We start from the raw sequence: 16,394 nt of genomic DNA on the forward strand, positions 1-16,394 counted from the left end.
TCTGTATTCATTGTACCTTTTTGTCCTCTTCAAAGGTGAATGCCACGGTGCTGTTACAGGTGGTTCTTATTTTTCTGGTCATGCTGTTACAGCAATGCATTTTCTTAAACTTGTCTTCCCAGTCCTTTTTTTCCCCTCTTTATAGCTGTTTCAACTATCTGTTCTATTCTCCTCCAATTATTATGGTTAACCTCTGTCCTTTTCCTTTTGTAAACTTGTAACTGTTTCAACAACAAAGTGATGTTGATATGAAAAGCTAAAAGAAGTTGTGTGCAATTGTGAAGAATGTGGTTTTAAGGTAGCAATGCAAGGGTTCTTTCTCCTGAGAAGCAATTCTCTGAGGTGAGCTGTGGGATTGTTTTTTAAATACACACATATTTTCTAATTGGCATGTCTTGGGTGCTGGGTAAGGAAAAGGAAAGGACCATACGTTGCAGTGAGTGCAGCCTCCCAGCCCTGATTACATCCTGAATCCAGGGGGAGATGAGACCCTGTCTGCGTGGAGCTACTTCAGAGGGAAGTTTCAGTGCCTGGTGGCTTCACCGTCTCCCCTGCGACTTGTCTCTGTAAATGGCGCCTTGGGATTGATCATCTCTTTGGGGGTTCTTAGCAACACTTCTACTTTCTGCTCACGTCGTGCATTGTTCTTGAGAATCCGTGAAGAATGCTCAGCGCCTGACAGGATTTGGGCCGTAATCAAGGCTGACACTGACTGGCATATTGTCAAATTGTGCACGTATCATTGCTTGTTAGATAACACTGGACATCCGTTAGTGTCTCTTGGCTAATCAAGAGTGTTGCCTCACATATTCTTACGATGAGAGGGTGAAAGATTCTTGTCGTAGCTGCCAGCTTTCATCATCTGAGCGGATTGCAGAAGACGGTACTCTAGGGACAATTGAGAATAGGAAGTTTGAAGATTTGCTATGTTCTCCTGAAGCGTTGGAATGACTTTCATAGACTCAGGGAATTGTCTCCAGAAGGTTGCTTTTGTCTCTTTAATTTATTTATTCGTTGTTGGTGGTGATTATTGCTAGTTATTTCTAAAGCTGTCAATCCATGTGTCTGTTTCAGGGCGATTTGATGAGACTGTGATTGAAGAAAGAAGGCAATGTGCTGAAGATCTGCTGCAGTTTTCTGCTAATATCCCTGCTCTCTATAATAGCAAACAGCTTGAGGAGTTTTTTAAGGTTTGTTAGTATTTGTAGGAGTATTTGCTCCTTATTGATGTGAATAAAGTAGAGTGCTGATACTGCTTTACGTTATAAGCTACAGAGTGACAACAGGCTGATTTGATGCGCTTTGTGAAGTGAGTGGGAGTTTTCCATTCACTCTAGAAATCTAACTTAAAAAAAAAAAAGATGCATATCACACCTATGAGTTGGGAAGTTTTGCAGGAACTTTGGGTGAAGGGATTTGGAATTCTTGCTTATTGAATGACGAGCAAAACCAGTGATGTTAAATACAGATGGTCTGGGGAAGTAATAAAAATATTGTTACTATTTCTGTATTTTATGCAGTTGTTTATAGTTTCAAACTATAAAAAGGAAGGCTGAGTAGACTCTTCTCTTGGCCTGTTAGGGACCGAGGTCCATGACAACAAATTTGGTATATGGCTTGTCAAACATGCTGCTGATACAGAGATGTGAGAACCATTTGCCAGAATATGGTTTGGAACAATAAGTTGATTGACTTCCTTTCCATTACATCTGAAGGAGTTTGTTTTCAATAGTTCCTTCAGACCTCTCTATTTTCAGCGTGCTCTGACATTCTGCAAACACATAAGCATAAATTTACTTGTAAGCACCGTAATAACTCCCTGAAATTAAGGAAGTGCTCATCTGTTTGAGACTGGGATGTGAATATATTGATGTGTTTAGTGTATTTAAATGGTAAATGTGAAAGCAAAATTACAGAAAAGCGTACAAATTCTCACTTGTTTTCATGATACAGTTATAGCAGAACCCTTTAAAATGCTTAAGATAACTTTCATTAAGCTTTGGCAGCAACAATGAATAGGAGACTGAAGTAGAATATTTTACTCTTCAGTTTGTTTGCATGTGCGCTTTTTTGGTTCTTGGGAAATAGTTCTGTTTTGTGCTTTTTGGGCACTTTGCTCAGAGGTTGTTTGCCATCCTTTGCTTAACAAAAGTATTAGTTTTAGCCTTCCACTGGACCTTTTCTGGCTTTGTAAAGCAATGAACAAACCTAGAAAGGCATTCATTGTTACAGGAGAAAATCTACAAGGGGAATTATGCAAGTGTAATAACTTAAGCTCACATGCTAGTTGATGATGTGTCATTTTCCTGTAAGAATGCCATAGGTTTTGATCAGTTACCAGCCCAGCCAGGGTCCTTCAGCTCTGCTGAGGAGTGGTTTTGTTCCATTTCAAATTTCTGTGTGAGGAGCCATGGAGAGGTGGAGTTGGACAATGAAGTCTTAGAGACAGCTGAAGGGGATGCTGTGTGCATCTATGGGCTAGCTAACATGAGAATGTGCTGGGCTAGTTCAAGACTGATTAGAAATAACCTGCTTATAAATTAATTGTTCTTACTCTATTTACCTCTAAAGTCTTTCAGGCTAATGCCACCCTTGTGTGCTAGCTCTGGCCTTATCGTCCTTGTTTGTCCTCTCTGGACAAGAACTGAACTCACCATGCTGGGTGGGCCATTGATCTAATCCACCAATGATCCTGCATGAAGGACCTGTTGACTTAGGGAACACCATGGAAGGGCACAGACTGAGTCACAAGAGGGCAGGAGCATCACTGCTCACTCCATGAAAGCTCTGGGCTTTGCAGGCAGACATGCTGCAGCCTGTGTGGTTCAGGACTCTTCTTACCACAGAAGCTGCAGTAGGCTGACTGTTTTGATATCTGAATAGTTGGTGGCAAACAAACATGGCCTGAACAAGAGCCCTTGTTTTGCTTTGATTCTTCACAGGGAGTGCATTGGGAATTTTATGGCTTAAAATGTGCAGGGTTTGGCTGGGAGGATTTGGTCAGGCTTAGCTTCACCCCTTGAAATCTGTGAGAAATTATACCAGCTCTTTGTGTAGTTGTCAAATTGGGTAGAGTAGCACTGGGATTAAACCCCAGGCTAATTGTGCAGGTATGTATAGTTTAATTAAATGCTCCATTACTTTATAGTTAACGCATTTACCGATTAGGAAAGTTAATTTTGAGTATCACCGCCATATAATGAGACATTCCATAGAGCAGAGTAGCTCAGTAATTCTTTTCCTTCTTTCTTTTCAGGGTGGAGAGGTTCATGATGGGTCTGAACTGATTGGTCCTGTTGAGCCTGCGTCCGACTCTCTGACTGACAACCTGTCTGACTGCAGCTCTGAAGGTTTGCTTTCTTCTGTCGTGTAACCTTATACCATGATCTGTTTTAAAGCAGCACATAAATGACAAATGCATATCTGTAGGAGCTCTGACATCTAATTTGTTTGCCTGTTATGACAGAAATGTCAGAACTGGGATTAAAAAAAAAAAAAAAGAGAAGCTGAACTCAGCAGAGGCCTGTCTGCCCTGCTAGAAGTTTGCTTCTAACAGGAAAATTTCTGTGAGATTTTCTAGCCCGTTTCAGAAGTTCTAGCGCTCTATTGCTCAAAAAGAACTGCTTTTTGGTGCTAGTGGGAACTGAATGCGTCCAGAGAAGGGCCATGGGGCTGATCAGAGAGCTGGAGCACCTCTCCTATGCCTCAAGTCTCTAGCTGTAAAAATTTGAAGGGAATTTTAAAGTCATTATGAAATTGATCAATAAGTGCAAAGACGACAGTTTGAATTTACCCAGAACATGAAACTTAGGTCTAAGATTTGTTAACTACTGCATTCATTAGAGAAGGTTCTCATTCAGCCGTTCATGCTCTGGATGTCGCTAGGCTTTCACTGCTTAGAAGAATCCAGAAGAGATGTAGTACTGTATTTTAAAAATGTAAGTATATCTTCTGGATTGACATATGTTAATGGAGAATGCTAAAACATACTGTAAGGCTTGGGGTGGTAAGCAAGTTGTTTAAGTCTCCTAGAAAAGCTGCCAGCATTTTTGTTTTCTCTTGCTGTAAAGAACTCCCTGTTCTTGAAAGTCTGAGACATTGTGTATTAGAACCAGTGTGGGCTATGTTCATTTGAAAACTGGAAATCCTTCCTCTAGCTCGGTAATGTTTTCTGGCTGTGTTAAGCCAATTTGATTTGTCCCTTTTTCTGAGATTGCATTTACTTAGCACATCATAGAGATACACGTGCTGGCTTGGATACCAGAAGCAATTTTAGTGGAACTTCACTCTTGCTAAAAAGTGTAGCCGTAAGGTAGGGTCAATCAGCCCAAATAAACAGCATGTTAGGGCTTCTTGCCTGCCTCTGGAGTCTGAGCTAGCCTGAGTGTCTCTGCATATAATCACCATGCAAACTTTTACATGTTTCTGTATGCCTGAATTACCTTCAGGGTCCTTGTGAATTCTAAGAAATTCTTTTGCAACCTAATGGATTTTTCTTTGGAACTGTTTTACACTGAAGTATAAATATGCAATATTATACAAACGCTTCTAAAGATTATTTGGGAGGGTTTTCCTTCTTAACTACTACAGTTCTATCCTCTTTCTGGCATAAAGCTTGCTTTGGTAAAACTCTGCTTGAGTAACAAGAGCTGCTTGCTTTTCCTAGTAGTGGTTTGTTTTTTTTATTGCCAGAAGACTCCAGGCTGTGTGACTTGCCACTGGAATCTCTCAATGCCAATAATTATGCACTTAGTTATGTGATACTCTATGTGTGCAGGGAGTTTTGCCTTCTGTTTTGTAGCATATTCTCTTAGTTAATGAACTAATGCACCTGCAATGCTTTGCTCTGTGAGGAAAAAGTATAGAACTGTTTAATTACAGGAGGTTGTTATAAGATGTACAGGTAACTAGTTTTAAAAGGACACTTTCTGTGAAATATCAGTCCATTTTTGACAATGCACCCATTTAAAACTCTGCCTTATAAAAGAAAAACTGCTCTGAAAATGTTTAATGTGAATTTTTCTATTCTTAATTCAGAAGAGCCTCATTTGTAGCAGGAGAAAAACATTTCCTTTAAATGGGAACACTTTTTCTTCTTTTCAATATTTTTATAAAGTAGAAAAATACTTTGACAGACGTCCTCTGAATTGGCTGGAGTGCTTTAGGGGATACTCACAACAGCTATGAGTGCAGGGTTTCCAGGTGCAGAATGTGACTTTGTGGAGTTTTCTAAAAACCCGTATGCCTTGCAATCCATATTTTCTTGCTTTCTAAACTAATTTTTGGCAAGGGGAGCTAGGGAGAGAAAGTAACAGCTGTCATTAAGGCCTCTAGATGGCAGTGGCAATACTCGTCTCTGAGTCCTCTGCCCTCCTCAAGGCATCCTGCCTGCATCTAATTTTTCCAAGTCTGATTATCATTAACTGTGACTAGTTCTCTGTTAGTTTTTGTGGGTCTATGAGGGCGTCCATGTGGGCACTGTTCCTCCAGGCTGTTGTACTGAGGAGGGGCTGGTGTTTGCTTAGCAGAGGCTGGTGTTTGCTCACAAGGGTCTGTTGTCTTTTCTCACTTTTACCTGTTCTTTCCAGGCAAAGTTCACTCTGCAGAAGGCATGCACATTAATGGTAGAAGCAGCAAATTGATGGTAGAGGAAATATTTTTGTACCAAAATAAGCAATAAATATCTTGGTTCTAAAGCAGTTTTGTAGTTACTGCTTTTACAGGGATGTGTGCTCCTTGAGAGGCCAGATCACCAAGGCTTTCCACCAGTTTTGGGAAACTGCATTTACTCCCAATATACCTGCAAAATTGCATGAGGCAGAGACAAGTACAGGAGTTTATGCTGAATTTTAGCATCATGATACTCATCTAATCTTCCTGACAAACAGTTGTCTTCCTTTCTGTATACTTGAGATAATGTTCATACATCAACTTTTTCTCCAAAATTTTTCTGTACCAGTTACCACGTTCTTTAGAGAAATCCCCTGGGAAGCTCTTTGTTTTCTTTTTTCTTTTCCTTTTGTTTTACCATGTTTTCTTTTCAGAAATGAGCAGATACGGTTCAGACTTTCCCTGCTCCTCAGGCTGATTGGAAGCCCTGTGACTGTGGCTTGTGTGGTGCCAGACCTGGGCTTTAAACCCTGCCCCTAAGCAAAGTTTATTAGCTCAGGCTCAGTGCCATGCTCACTGTGTTCATACAGCTTCTGGTCAAGTTGGCTGTAGGAGCAGAACAAATGTGATTTTGTTTGGGCTGTAGGGAGGGGAACTTGGGTCTGCCTGAAATCTGCTGTGTAGATGTGTTCTGATTCATATAGCCCGGGTGGCCAGCACAGCCTCCACACAAATGCCCAGCTTTCATGTTCATTTGCTCCATCTGCAGCTTTTGTCCATCAGGCAGCTCTGCTTGCACCTCTGTATTCCCTAGCTGGTGATTTGTCTTCACTGGAGAAAAACATTCAAATCCTCTAAATGTTATTTCATAAATTCAGAGTCCTCAGTATCCAAATTTGATATTGCTGTCCATAAATTGGGCAGGTGAACACCTAATTATTCATACTCGAATTAATCTTGTCTTCCTCTGACCATTCTGTTGTGAGGTTACCTTCTTTATTACAACTCCTGGGACTACACAGGCAGTTTTCTTCTCTACATGGACACTTTGCTTTATGTTCCTCCCCTGAAAAGATCAGGAGCATTATCTTCTGTGTACCTTCTCCCCTACTCTCAAGTAGTCTTGAGACTTCACTGAGTCTCTGAGTGTCATTGTGCCTTGATCTTCAGACAAAGTGAGTGACTGGTAACGTGTTCTTCTTCCTGCCCTTTTTCCTCTCACTCAAGCTAAAGGAATGCTTAGCTTTACAAAAACAAGGTTTCTACAGTGCTTGACAAAATGTGTGCTGTTATTGTACTCTTCTATAAATTGTAACTCCTTCCTCTAACTCTAAAGTTGCAAAATTAAAATAAAAGTTTGAGCTAGTTGCCTTTGAGTCAGCTCCTCGCTGCTACACGTTCTTCTTGAAGATGCCAGAATACTTTACCTCACTATGTGCTTAAACTTCTGACTCTATTGATAATAGAGAAGAAAACGAGGCACCAGGTTTTAGCTCAGAATTTACTTTCACTGTGTGTACAAACAGCTAAATGCCTTGACCTTGTTGCCTGTTTTATTGCTTCAGTGTGTACATGTGCCAAGGTGATAAAACAAACTGCTACTTGATATCCAGGTGGCACTGCCAAATTCATGGCTCACTCCATATGTCTCATGCAGAGTACTATTCTGAAATGACATTTTTTGAGACTGAAACCTGGCTTTTTTTTTTTCTTGGTGAGTAGGTGTAGGTCCCAGCTTTGAAGGCTCTTCTGTTATGTCTTGTTAGCTGTAAATCATCATAACAGCGAGAGGTAGGGATTAAAGTGCTACTGCTGTTGAAATTAGGTGAGTTGGAGTGCTGAGGTTTGAATTAGCCATCCTAAGCAAACACCTGTGTTCTGTTTTTAACCTCAGAGGCAACCAGGAATGGCAAGTCTAATACTGCTGTCAGTTTTAATAGTGTTACCAAATGGATATCCCTGATAGCCAGTCCAAGAGCATTTTTATATTATGTACTTTTACCTGTAGTAGGGTCATATCCTTTCATTTTGATGGCAAGTGGACATCTAATCCCTTGAGCAAAAGGATATCAAACATTTTTGTCGTTCTTGTCCTTTTCAGTTCGGAAGGATTTAAGTGGGCTGGATGATGTGACGCTTACAAGCCAATCGGAATGTGGAGGTGAGATCTGGAAGTAGTTTCCATTACATTTGTGGAATTTAAATTATTAAAAAGTCATGGTTATTTATGAATGAACACTCTGTGGATGATGATTCATACAGAGAGATGATGTACATGTAAAATATACTTGCAATTTATTCCCAAATATCCCTGCTAAGTTTCTGTAGGTTAAAATTACTTCCTGCAAGCTGACCTTCAGTATATTTGCTCTTAGCTTATGCCAATGTAAAATAAAATGTGTTAGCTTACATTTCAATGAAAGAGGTGTAAGCCAATTTGTTTTACCACATTAGCAGTGAAAAAATAGTATATGTGGTAGCCATGAATTTGAGTGCTGCATGATGCATAAACCGACAGTAACTCTGTGTGAATTCAAGCTCCTAATTGAATAATTTTGGGATGCTTCATCTTACTGATTTAAAAGAGTATGTTGGGATATCTTGCAGCAGTAATCTGGCTCCTGCTGATTGACTTTTCTAATAGCACTCACACAGGGAGGTTTAGTTTTGTAATTTCCTGGAGCCCAGCAGTGAGCAGGCTTTGAAGGTTTAAGTTGGGTGTTAGATGTTTGTCTCTTCATTCCCAGTATTAAAATGAAGAAGAGTTGCTCTACAGAGTTTGTGGATAACTTTAAAAAACGTGCTTCTTTGGGTATTTAAAAAACATTTTTAACACAGCTGTACATATGGAGAATTTCTGTGCTCAAAGTCTTAGAAATCTGGCTAAGTGAAAAGACAGCTAATGTCTTTGGATGCGATAAAGAATTTTGGAGGTTCCTGTGGCATATAAGAAATGCAAAGTAATGAATGTCTTTCTGACCATGCTTTCAGGCTTCTCCAGTGACAGTGACCTGATCTCTCTGACAGTTGATGTAGACTCTCTTGCTGAATTAGATGATGGAATGGCATCCAACCAAAGTTCTCCCAGTAGAGCTGTTGGCTCTTCCCTTACTTCTGAGCCCCCAGTACAAAGCACGGTGGCATCCGAGCAGGAGTGGACCAAACCTGAAGGAGAGAAGGAAAGCCATAGTCTGTTTCCTGGAAGCTTAAAACCCAAGTCTGGCAAACAAGATTACTTGGAGAAAGCAGGCGAGTTGATAAAGCTGGCCTTGAAGAAAGAGGAGGAGGAAGATTATGAATCTGCCTTCAGCTTTTATAGGAAGGGTGTTGATCTGCTTCTGGAAGGTGTACAAGGTATGGATCTTCCCATTAAGTTGCCTTACCTTTGGTTAGGGGCATTTGATTATGGAATTTCCTTTGTGACATCTGGTTACTGCGTTGCAAAGAGGTGATATGAAATGCAGATCCATGTGAGCGTGGCTTTCATGCTGCTGTGCATCCAAGAGAGAGAAGTCTTTCTCTTTAAGACTAGATGCTAATTTAGGGTCTCATCTTCCAAGTGCTACATATCTCCTCTTCTAAAATTACAGCACAACCTCCGACTTGCAGGTACGTAACAAAGTGCTCCACTTTTGCCTCTTTCCTTTTTATTACCTAGGCATTAATTAACACGTGGCTCTTGCAGCACTGTTGAAACATTATTTAATTTACATGGTTAAGTGAGGATTAATTATCCCCATTTTACGCATGGGGAGAGGCTGACTCAGGTTAACTTTCCAATCACAACAGGATTAGAACTATTCTTGGCTTACCGTCTCTTGCTTCTTCCACTTAACTGTTCTCCTTTTTCTAGATAAAAGATGCATAAAAACTTGCATGCCTACCCTGCTGGAGGAGAGCAGGAGTTTTTTCAAGACACTCTGGTGTGTCAATATGACTGCAAAACCTGTTGTTAACTGACCAATTGCAACACCTAGTAGATTTCTATGGCCACTTCTTGTACCTTGTCAGTCAGAAAACATTTTTTTTCCCTTCCCATCTATAGTTTTTGAGAATCTAGAGTGATAACCTCATATATTTGCATTTTGTCCATCAACAGCTTAAAACTATTAAGCACAGGAGAAGAATTGTTCTTTCCTGGAGTGAATTCAGGGTCTGTGTATTGTGCTTCTGTCCCATCCAGATGAAATGAGTGAGATTAGAATGGTGGCTTTGTTTAACAGCATACAGCACATAAACATTCTGCTGCTTCAGAGCTGAACTTAGATGCTAATGTACCAAAACACATGCAAGGAGAAGCCTTTGCTGCATCTCAGTATGATGCACAGCAGTGGTCCAGATCCTGTGAACGGTTCTAGGAATGGAAATTACCGACTGAGCTGCTTTAATGAAAAATACTTGATAGGTTACTGATAAAAGCTAGAGGTGTGGGCCAGAATTTGTGCATAGTCTTTGCTTAAAGTGTCTTTTTCCTTTCTGGCAAAAGTAAATCCGCCTCTGTCTCATGTCCCAGTGATGTCAGTCGGGCTGCTGCTTTGCTGCTTGTTGTGGCTTTTCAATAGCATCCTGTTTTGCCTTGTCTGTGTTATCAAAATGTTTTCCATTTTTGATGTTGAATGTGCTAGCAGTCCTTCGCTGGAGAGCCTTAGCTACTCTTTCGTTACTAACGCCCTTTTTCTACAGACCCATGTGCCATTCAGTTATAGTCTTCTGAGGAATATTCTGTTTTTTCATAACCACTTCTGTCGTCCAGCTGTGATGCACGGCTGCCATGATGCAGTTTCAAACCCTTGGTTTGAGCTGCAGCTTCAGAAAGCTTTATTAAAGCATTGCAAACTGTTAGGGCACGAGTACAAGTCAGGCTATCGCACGTAGGCTGGGCTGTGGTAACTGTGCCCACGCACTTCAGTTGTGGCAGTGGTTAGATGCGTTGGCTTTGAATCCATGATAATCCTTACAGCAATGTTGACGTTTAAGTTGTAAAAAGTCTATGCCTGCATGCATTGTAGGTAACTTGCTCAGCTGAGTGTAGTAACTCGTTAAAATACAGCATTGCATCAGTATAGCACAGGGGAGAGAGTAACGGGAGTGAATTGCATTTCAGTGCATCTTATCCCTTGGGAACAGAAACGTGCCCAGGCTGGTTCCTAGTAGTATTCTCATCTTTCTTCTTTCTCTGTGTTACCCTGCATGGCTGTTGAAGTGGAAAGGAAACGAGTGGTCATCCTCTGCTGGGTGCTCACCCCAGGTTTGAGTAGATCCAGCTCATCCCGTGTGCTGTTCTCTTTGGAGCTCCTGCAAACTGACAGGGAAACCCTCATGTCTTTATAATGACAGGACTGAGCGGTGTTCCTAAAAACACGTTCCTTCTAATCACATAGGAAGACAGTTTAAAAAAACAAACACAACAAAAACCAACCAACCAAAAACCCCAGGAGTAATTATCAGTATCACACTTCTTAATTTGAGGGTGGTATGTTTAACATTAATATGTGAATGTTCACGGGATGTTGCAATAAAAAAGCACCATACCCTTGTCATTTCAGCTACTTAAACGCCTCTGGTTACGTATTTCACATGGATAATAACATAACGTGCTTGTTTCAAAGATAAGGATGGTGCAGTCGTTTCCAAATGCCAATGGTTTTCTGCCATTGAATATTTTCAGCCTTCTTTAAATAAATTAGCCTTTGTAACTCCTGAAAGTGAAGCACAACATTCATATATGCTTAGACACCACTCTTTACCTTTCAGTGTAGAGCCATTGCAAGAGTAACCTTTCTTTAGAATGGGCTGGAAGTGGCTTTTGCGTGTAAAATGGCAATACATATTTTTGCCACGTGGTGGCACCAAGAAAATAGAAATTGACACGTAAAAAATTAGAATGTGAAAATGTAACCGATGTACCAGGGAGGAATAAAACAACACATTGTCCATCCTCTGTCTGAAACTTCTCTGAGAATTACCTTGGAAGTGTAATGCCTCCATAGGCTGGCCGGGCATATCTGAAAGATAAGGATCTCTCTGTTGCCAGCCGCTCCTTTGGGCTTGGTAGAAGAAGACCTACTTACTTCTTAAAGGCTGCCTTATCAAAACCATGTATGAGTAATTTATTGCTGCAAGTTAATAAACTCGTGTTGTTTAGTTTGGAGTAGCTGGCTTCCATAAAGGAAGCTGGGGCACACCTGTGTGGTACGAACCTGATGACTTCAGCTCTGAGTTGGCGCACTAAATGCTGGACGAGGCAAGGTGTTGCCCAGGCTTACTCCAAAGAAATGTTCATCTTGACTTTGTTTGCAGCTGTGCACGTATACTCACAGTAGTACGATACTGTTATGCTGTGCAAGTAGCGTTCATATTGTCTTCTGCTAGTCTCTTGTGGAGGTTTAGTACTAAATCTTTTAACGTCCTATTTACAGTCCTGCCAAGAGGCTGGATGCACGTCACTTGGGGAATGTGCTCTGAGAGTCTGCTGTGTGACTTGGACTCTGGACATCTGCTCTACAAATGCCTTGCGCCTGGTTGTGCTCTGTATATGCATTCAATGCTAATCGTGTTTAAAGAAGGAAAGCAAGTTCTTGGAATGGCAGCAGAGCCCTCAGCCTGCCACAGAACCACCTGTGCCTCTTGTACCTGCCCGTTTCATTTCTGCCACAGATCCCTCACGTCCAGTGAGGGGGAATGGCTGCCATCGTTTCCTTTTTCCTGTAAATTCCGATGCCCCTTCTGTGTTTTCTGGCTGTCGCAGCGTGCAGGATTTTGGTGCTTTTGAAAAGCAGGTCTGTGAAGGCTGTGTAAGTTGATTAAGTGATTCTCCAGAAGCTGAAACCTTCAGGAACTCTTCCATTCTAAAAAGATTCTTCATTCTTTTTAACCGTCCTAGAAGATAAATATAGTAATTGGTAGAAACTTTAGTTCACAATTCTAGCTGTTCCTTTGTTTGGTTAGCATGTCAGAGCACTTTGAGGTCAATGCATTGCTCCGGGCCTGGTGATGGAAAAAATGCACTAATCGATAGCAAGCTACCTCCTTCTAGGCTGGAAGTCAGCTGTGTTTTATGCAAAGTTAGAGCTTTCCCTGACTTTAATGTAGAACAGTTTATGTTAAGAAAAAAATGATTAGGAGGCTGAAATTATGGAAAGGGATTTTTATAGTAAAGGAGGGACTCCTGCTTGTGTAAACTGCTCTTCTTTCTCCAACCACTCTCAAGTTGTATCCATTAAGGAACTTGGCAGTCTGAGCCATGTGATAAAAACATTTAATGCTATTGCATGTTGCTGCTTCGTTTCAGCCACTTCAAGCTCATGATGAAGCACGAACACTTCAGACTGTGCACAGGAGCACTCTGACAATGTGGTCTGTCTCATTGTGTAGAAAAGTAGAGAATCTGTTCCGTGTGGATCAGAAAACAAATGTGTTAATTCCCAGTCTGTTACATGCAAGGCTCTGTGTTAGGTAGTAACACCTGAAGGCAGATGATCCCTCTACTCCCATAGATTTGGGGTGTTTGTATTCACATGCGTAGCAGTTGTGGCTGGGCACAGTGTATAATTATTTATTTTAGGGGCTGGTTCAGGTAGGCAATGTGGACCTTGTTGCACAACGTATGTGGTGCCTCTAAAATCAGCTTTGCAGCCACGAGTGTATTTTGTGTTGGGTGTCTCTAGCTTCTAGATAAGCTGGTGGTGTCTTTGAAAGCAGGCTGCGGATGTTCATTTCACACTGCTCTGTGCTGTTTTAATGTTTATCCAGTAAACAGAGCTGAAACAAAAATTACACAAATTACTGAAACCTTGATACAATGACTTTGACTTTTAACCCAGAAATACATATACAATGAAATACTGGGAATACTTTGGACAACTAGATGATATTTCTGGATATACTGAAAACAAACCAACTTGTGTCTAATTACTGGGATTATGATGGGCTATCATTTGAGCCTGTGATGGAGCCAGGGATGCAAACAGGAGCATGCTTGAGAGAATGCCAAAGAGACACTACTTTATGAAAAGGGGAAGAAGAGCCATGGCTGCTCCACGAGCGTGCTTCTGGCTTCCAGGCTGCAAGCACCTCTGCTCGTTTGTTGAATGGTCCTTGGGGAGCCAACTTCTGTGAGAACACCGTTGCTGTGTGATATTCCTTTCCCCTGTTAAGGCCTTTGAGAGTAATGATCTCCATGCAGTTTTTGAGCTGTGTGGTGGCTGTGCCAGATCAGAGTCTTTGGGGAAACAATAGACCTGTTTTCTAAGAGGCATCAGGGTGTGTTGGTTGGGCATCAGGCAAATTAAAATCAGGACCTTGGCACTTGACTGTTCAAGACCCTGTTGGAGAGATCAAGAACAGTTTGTTTCCATGAGACAAAGAGGCCTGGAGGTAATGACACATCAGGATAAATTGGGGTGTGAGCTGAAGTCTTCAGGGAAATGCTTAGAGTTGTGCTGGGCCCTGCACCTTTGGGTTCGTGTCAGCATTACACAACTGGAATTCTCCCCCAGCTGATCTTAGACCTCTGTGCTCGTATGATCTATCATCACTGTCACCTTATTCCTTGTTGTAACTTCACACTTTTGTTGAACCAGTGAAGACAAAGACTTCCTCCCGCAGTTCCTTCCAGAGGAGCTGGAGACCATCTCTGTTTCCTGCTATTGGGTTGTGAGGGTGCTACAGAACCATTTGGATTCATACCCGTGATGTGTGTGCTTGACATCCCAGCTTCTGTTTTGGAAGGTCAGTTGTTTGTAGTAGGACTTGTCACCTGCCAGGCAGCTAGATTAAGAAGGAATATTGAAAATACTGTGGTTTGCTTTAAAAAAAAAAAAAGTTATACTGTGCTTCCAGTGATGCTGAAATCCTTGCAAATATGGGCCGTGAGGTGTTCACAACTGCCACGTGCTGGCTTCCAAGCCTGTTGCAGACCGTACAGAGCTTCAGAGCAGATCAGTGCTATAGGATCTGTAACTGTGGAGTAGATGTTGGATGAATCATCCTGAGTGAAGTCATTCCACATGCAGAAATACCGGGGTTAGACACCTCATCGTGGCTAAGCAGTAAAATATGGCTGCTGTAAAAAATATCTGCTGGTAAAGTATGGTGAAGTCCAGTAATGTACTATTACAGCCAGGTTCAGCTGTGTAAAGGAATACTCGAGGCAAAGGTCCATTCAAACTGCAGGACTTCTCAGCACAAAAAGCTGAAGAAGGTCTGGGGTTTAGTGACTTCTGCAGGGCTCAGAGCCTTACAGGATGTGTGCAGGGGAACTGTGGCACGAACTGTAAGCCAACGTGTAGGGCATGATAAAGAGACGACCTCAAATGCAATTGCTTAGCATTGCATTGTTAAAGAGCGAATAAATCCGTGAAAAGGTGGAACGTAACAATCTCTTCTTTCTTCCCTCTTTTGGGGGGACAGCTAGCAGCGTTGGCTTGATGCTGAGCTGACCTTTCCAAGATTTCTGAGTCTGTCCTCATAGCAGCTCCTTGCCAGGTTGCTGCTTGTGCCCAGCCTCTCTGACAGACATCTCTTCCTGCCTACACAGCCTTTTATCTCGGCTGTTGTTAGCCAGCACTTAGCTGCAGCTATGTGCATTAATCTTTTTTTGACTCATGCTGTGTGGGGTTTTTTACCTCCCTTCAGAAGACCTGGTAGGGTTGCCACGCTTCCTCCAGCACACAGTGTAGACAAAACAGACTGATCTAGGTTACAGTACTGCTTCTGTCCAGGTGGGAAAGCTGAAGTCTCTGACTGCAGAATTAAATGTCTCTGGCCATGGAGGTGAATTAAGGCAAATTACGAACTGGAATTGAAAAATCAGTTAGGTACATTTGAGGGCATGATGCTGTATGATAATCAGGCTCTATTTTTTTCCCCCAAAGAGTTCTTGTATATTCAGCTTCTGTTTCTTCATATCTTCTTTTCCTCCTGTCCTCTTTTCCCTTCCAGTATCTTAAAATAGCCCGTCTAGCTTCAGAGCTGTGCAGAAGGACTGGTATAAGTTTGATCTCTACAGGGCTCGCTGCTGGCTCTTATGTTTTAGAGATTCAGGCTGTCAGTGATCTCTCAAGGATAGGTACTATTTCCCATAGCACTATATAAAAGCACACACGAATTACTTTTAATCCATATATATGAGTACTATTAGACTGCCAGGATTGATGAATCTTATAGTTGTGCTTTCACCTGGCTTCTTCCCCTTCTTTCTGCAATACTTTATTCCTCAAACTGTGGTAACTTCTGACTTGAAGGGGTAGGTGTCTGCGTGCCCGGGTTTCCTCTGCTCTGATTGCTAATGCAAAGTTGGACCAGGTCTTTTAGGAAGGAAGAGCATAGAGAAGTTTGAAAATCTTTTCCTCTCCTCTGTGGTGTTGGCCTGTGTGATTCCTTTCGCTGCTCTGACCGTCAGAGTGCTCTCCTATTTCTGTGCTCCTTGTGTGGGAGGACCGGCTGCTGCTGTCACCATTTTGTTTCCCCTTCCATGCTAGGATGCCGTTCCTTGCCCTTCTGTCTTGCACCAGTCACAGTTTTGTGTTTTTTTTCCTTATTCTTATGCACTTTTACAGAAAAATCTTCAAGGGTGTTCCTTGTGTTGTGAAGTCTTACTTTGGTGAAATGCATTACATTTGAAGTCTGAAAGTTTTAGCGGATGGATGGGGAATGCATTTTATTTTTTTTTCCAGTTAGTCACACGTGCATGTGAAAAGCTACAATCTTGTGTGTTTAACGGGAGATTTTCTGGATAAACAGCTGTTTGTTGATTAGCATTTCTGCAAAGTTACTCTTTTATG

At 41.6% G+C, this 16,394-nt stretch overlaps 1 protein-coding gene across 4 annotated transcripts in view; it reads left to right on the forward strand.

The window, feature by feature from the left end:
• RPS6KC1 (ribosomal protein S6 kinase C1) overlaps positions 1 to 16,394 on the forward strand; it is an 87,615-nt gene that overhangs the window by 15,596 nt on the left and 55,625 nt on the right. For all 4 annotated transcript variants that reach the window (XM_068675965.1, XM_068675966.1, XM_068675964.1 and 1 more), the window contains 4 exons: positions 1,075 to 1,190; positions 3,257 to 3,350; positions 7,712 to 7,771; positions 8,602 to 8,964. In XM_068675965.1, coding sequence (XP_068532066.1) covers positions 1,075 to 1,190; positions 3,257 to 3,350; positions 7,712 to 7,771; positions 8,602 to 8,964 — 633 coding nt within the window. The remainder of the gene's footprint in view (positions 1 to 1,074; positions 1,191 to 3,256; positions 3,351 to 7,711; positions 7,772 to 8,601; positions 8,965 to 16,394) is intronic.

This window comes from Anas acuta, chromosome 3 (genome assembly GCF_963932015.1).
Source record: "Anas acuta chromosome 3, bAnaAcu1.1, whole genome shotgun sequence".
Classification (NCBI taxonomy): domain Eukaryota; kingdom Metazoa; phylum Chordata; class Aves; order Anseriformes; family Anatidae; genus Anas; species Anas acuta.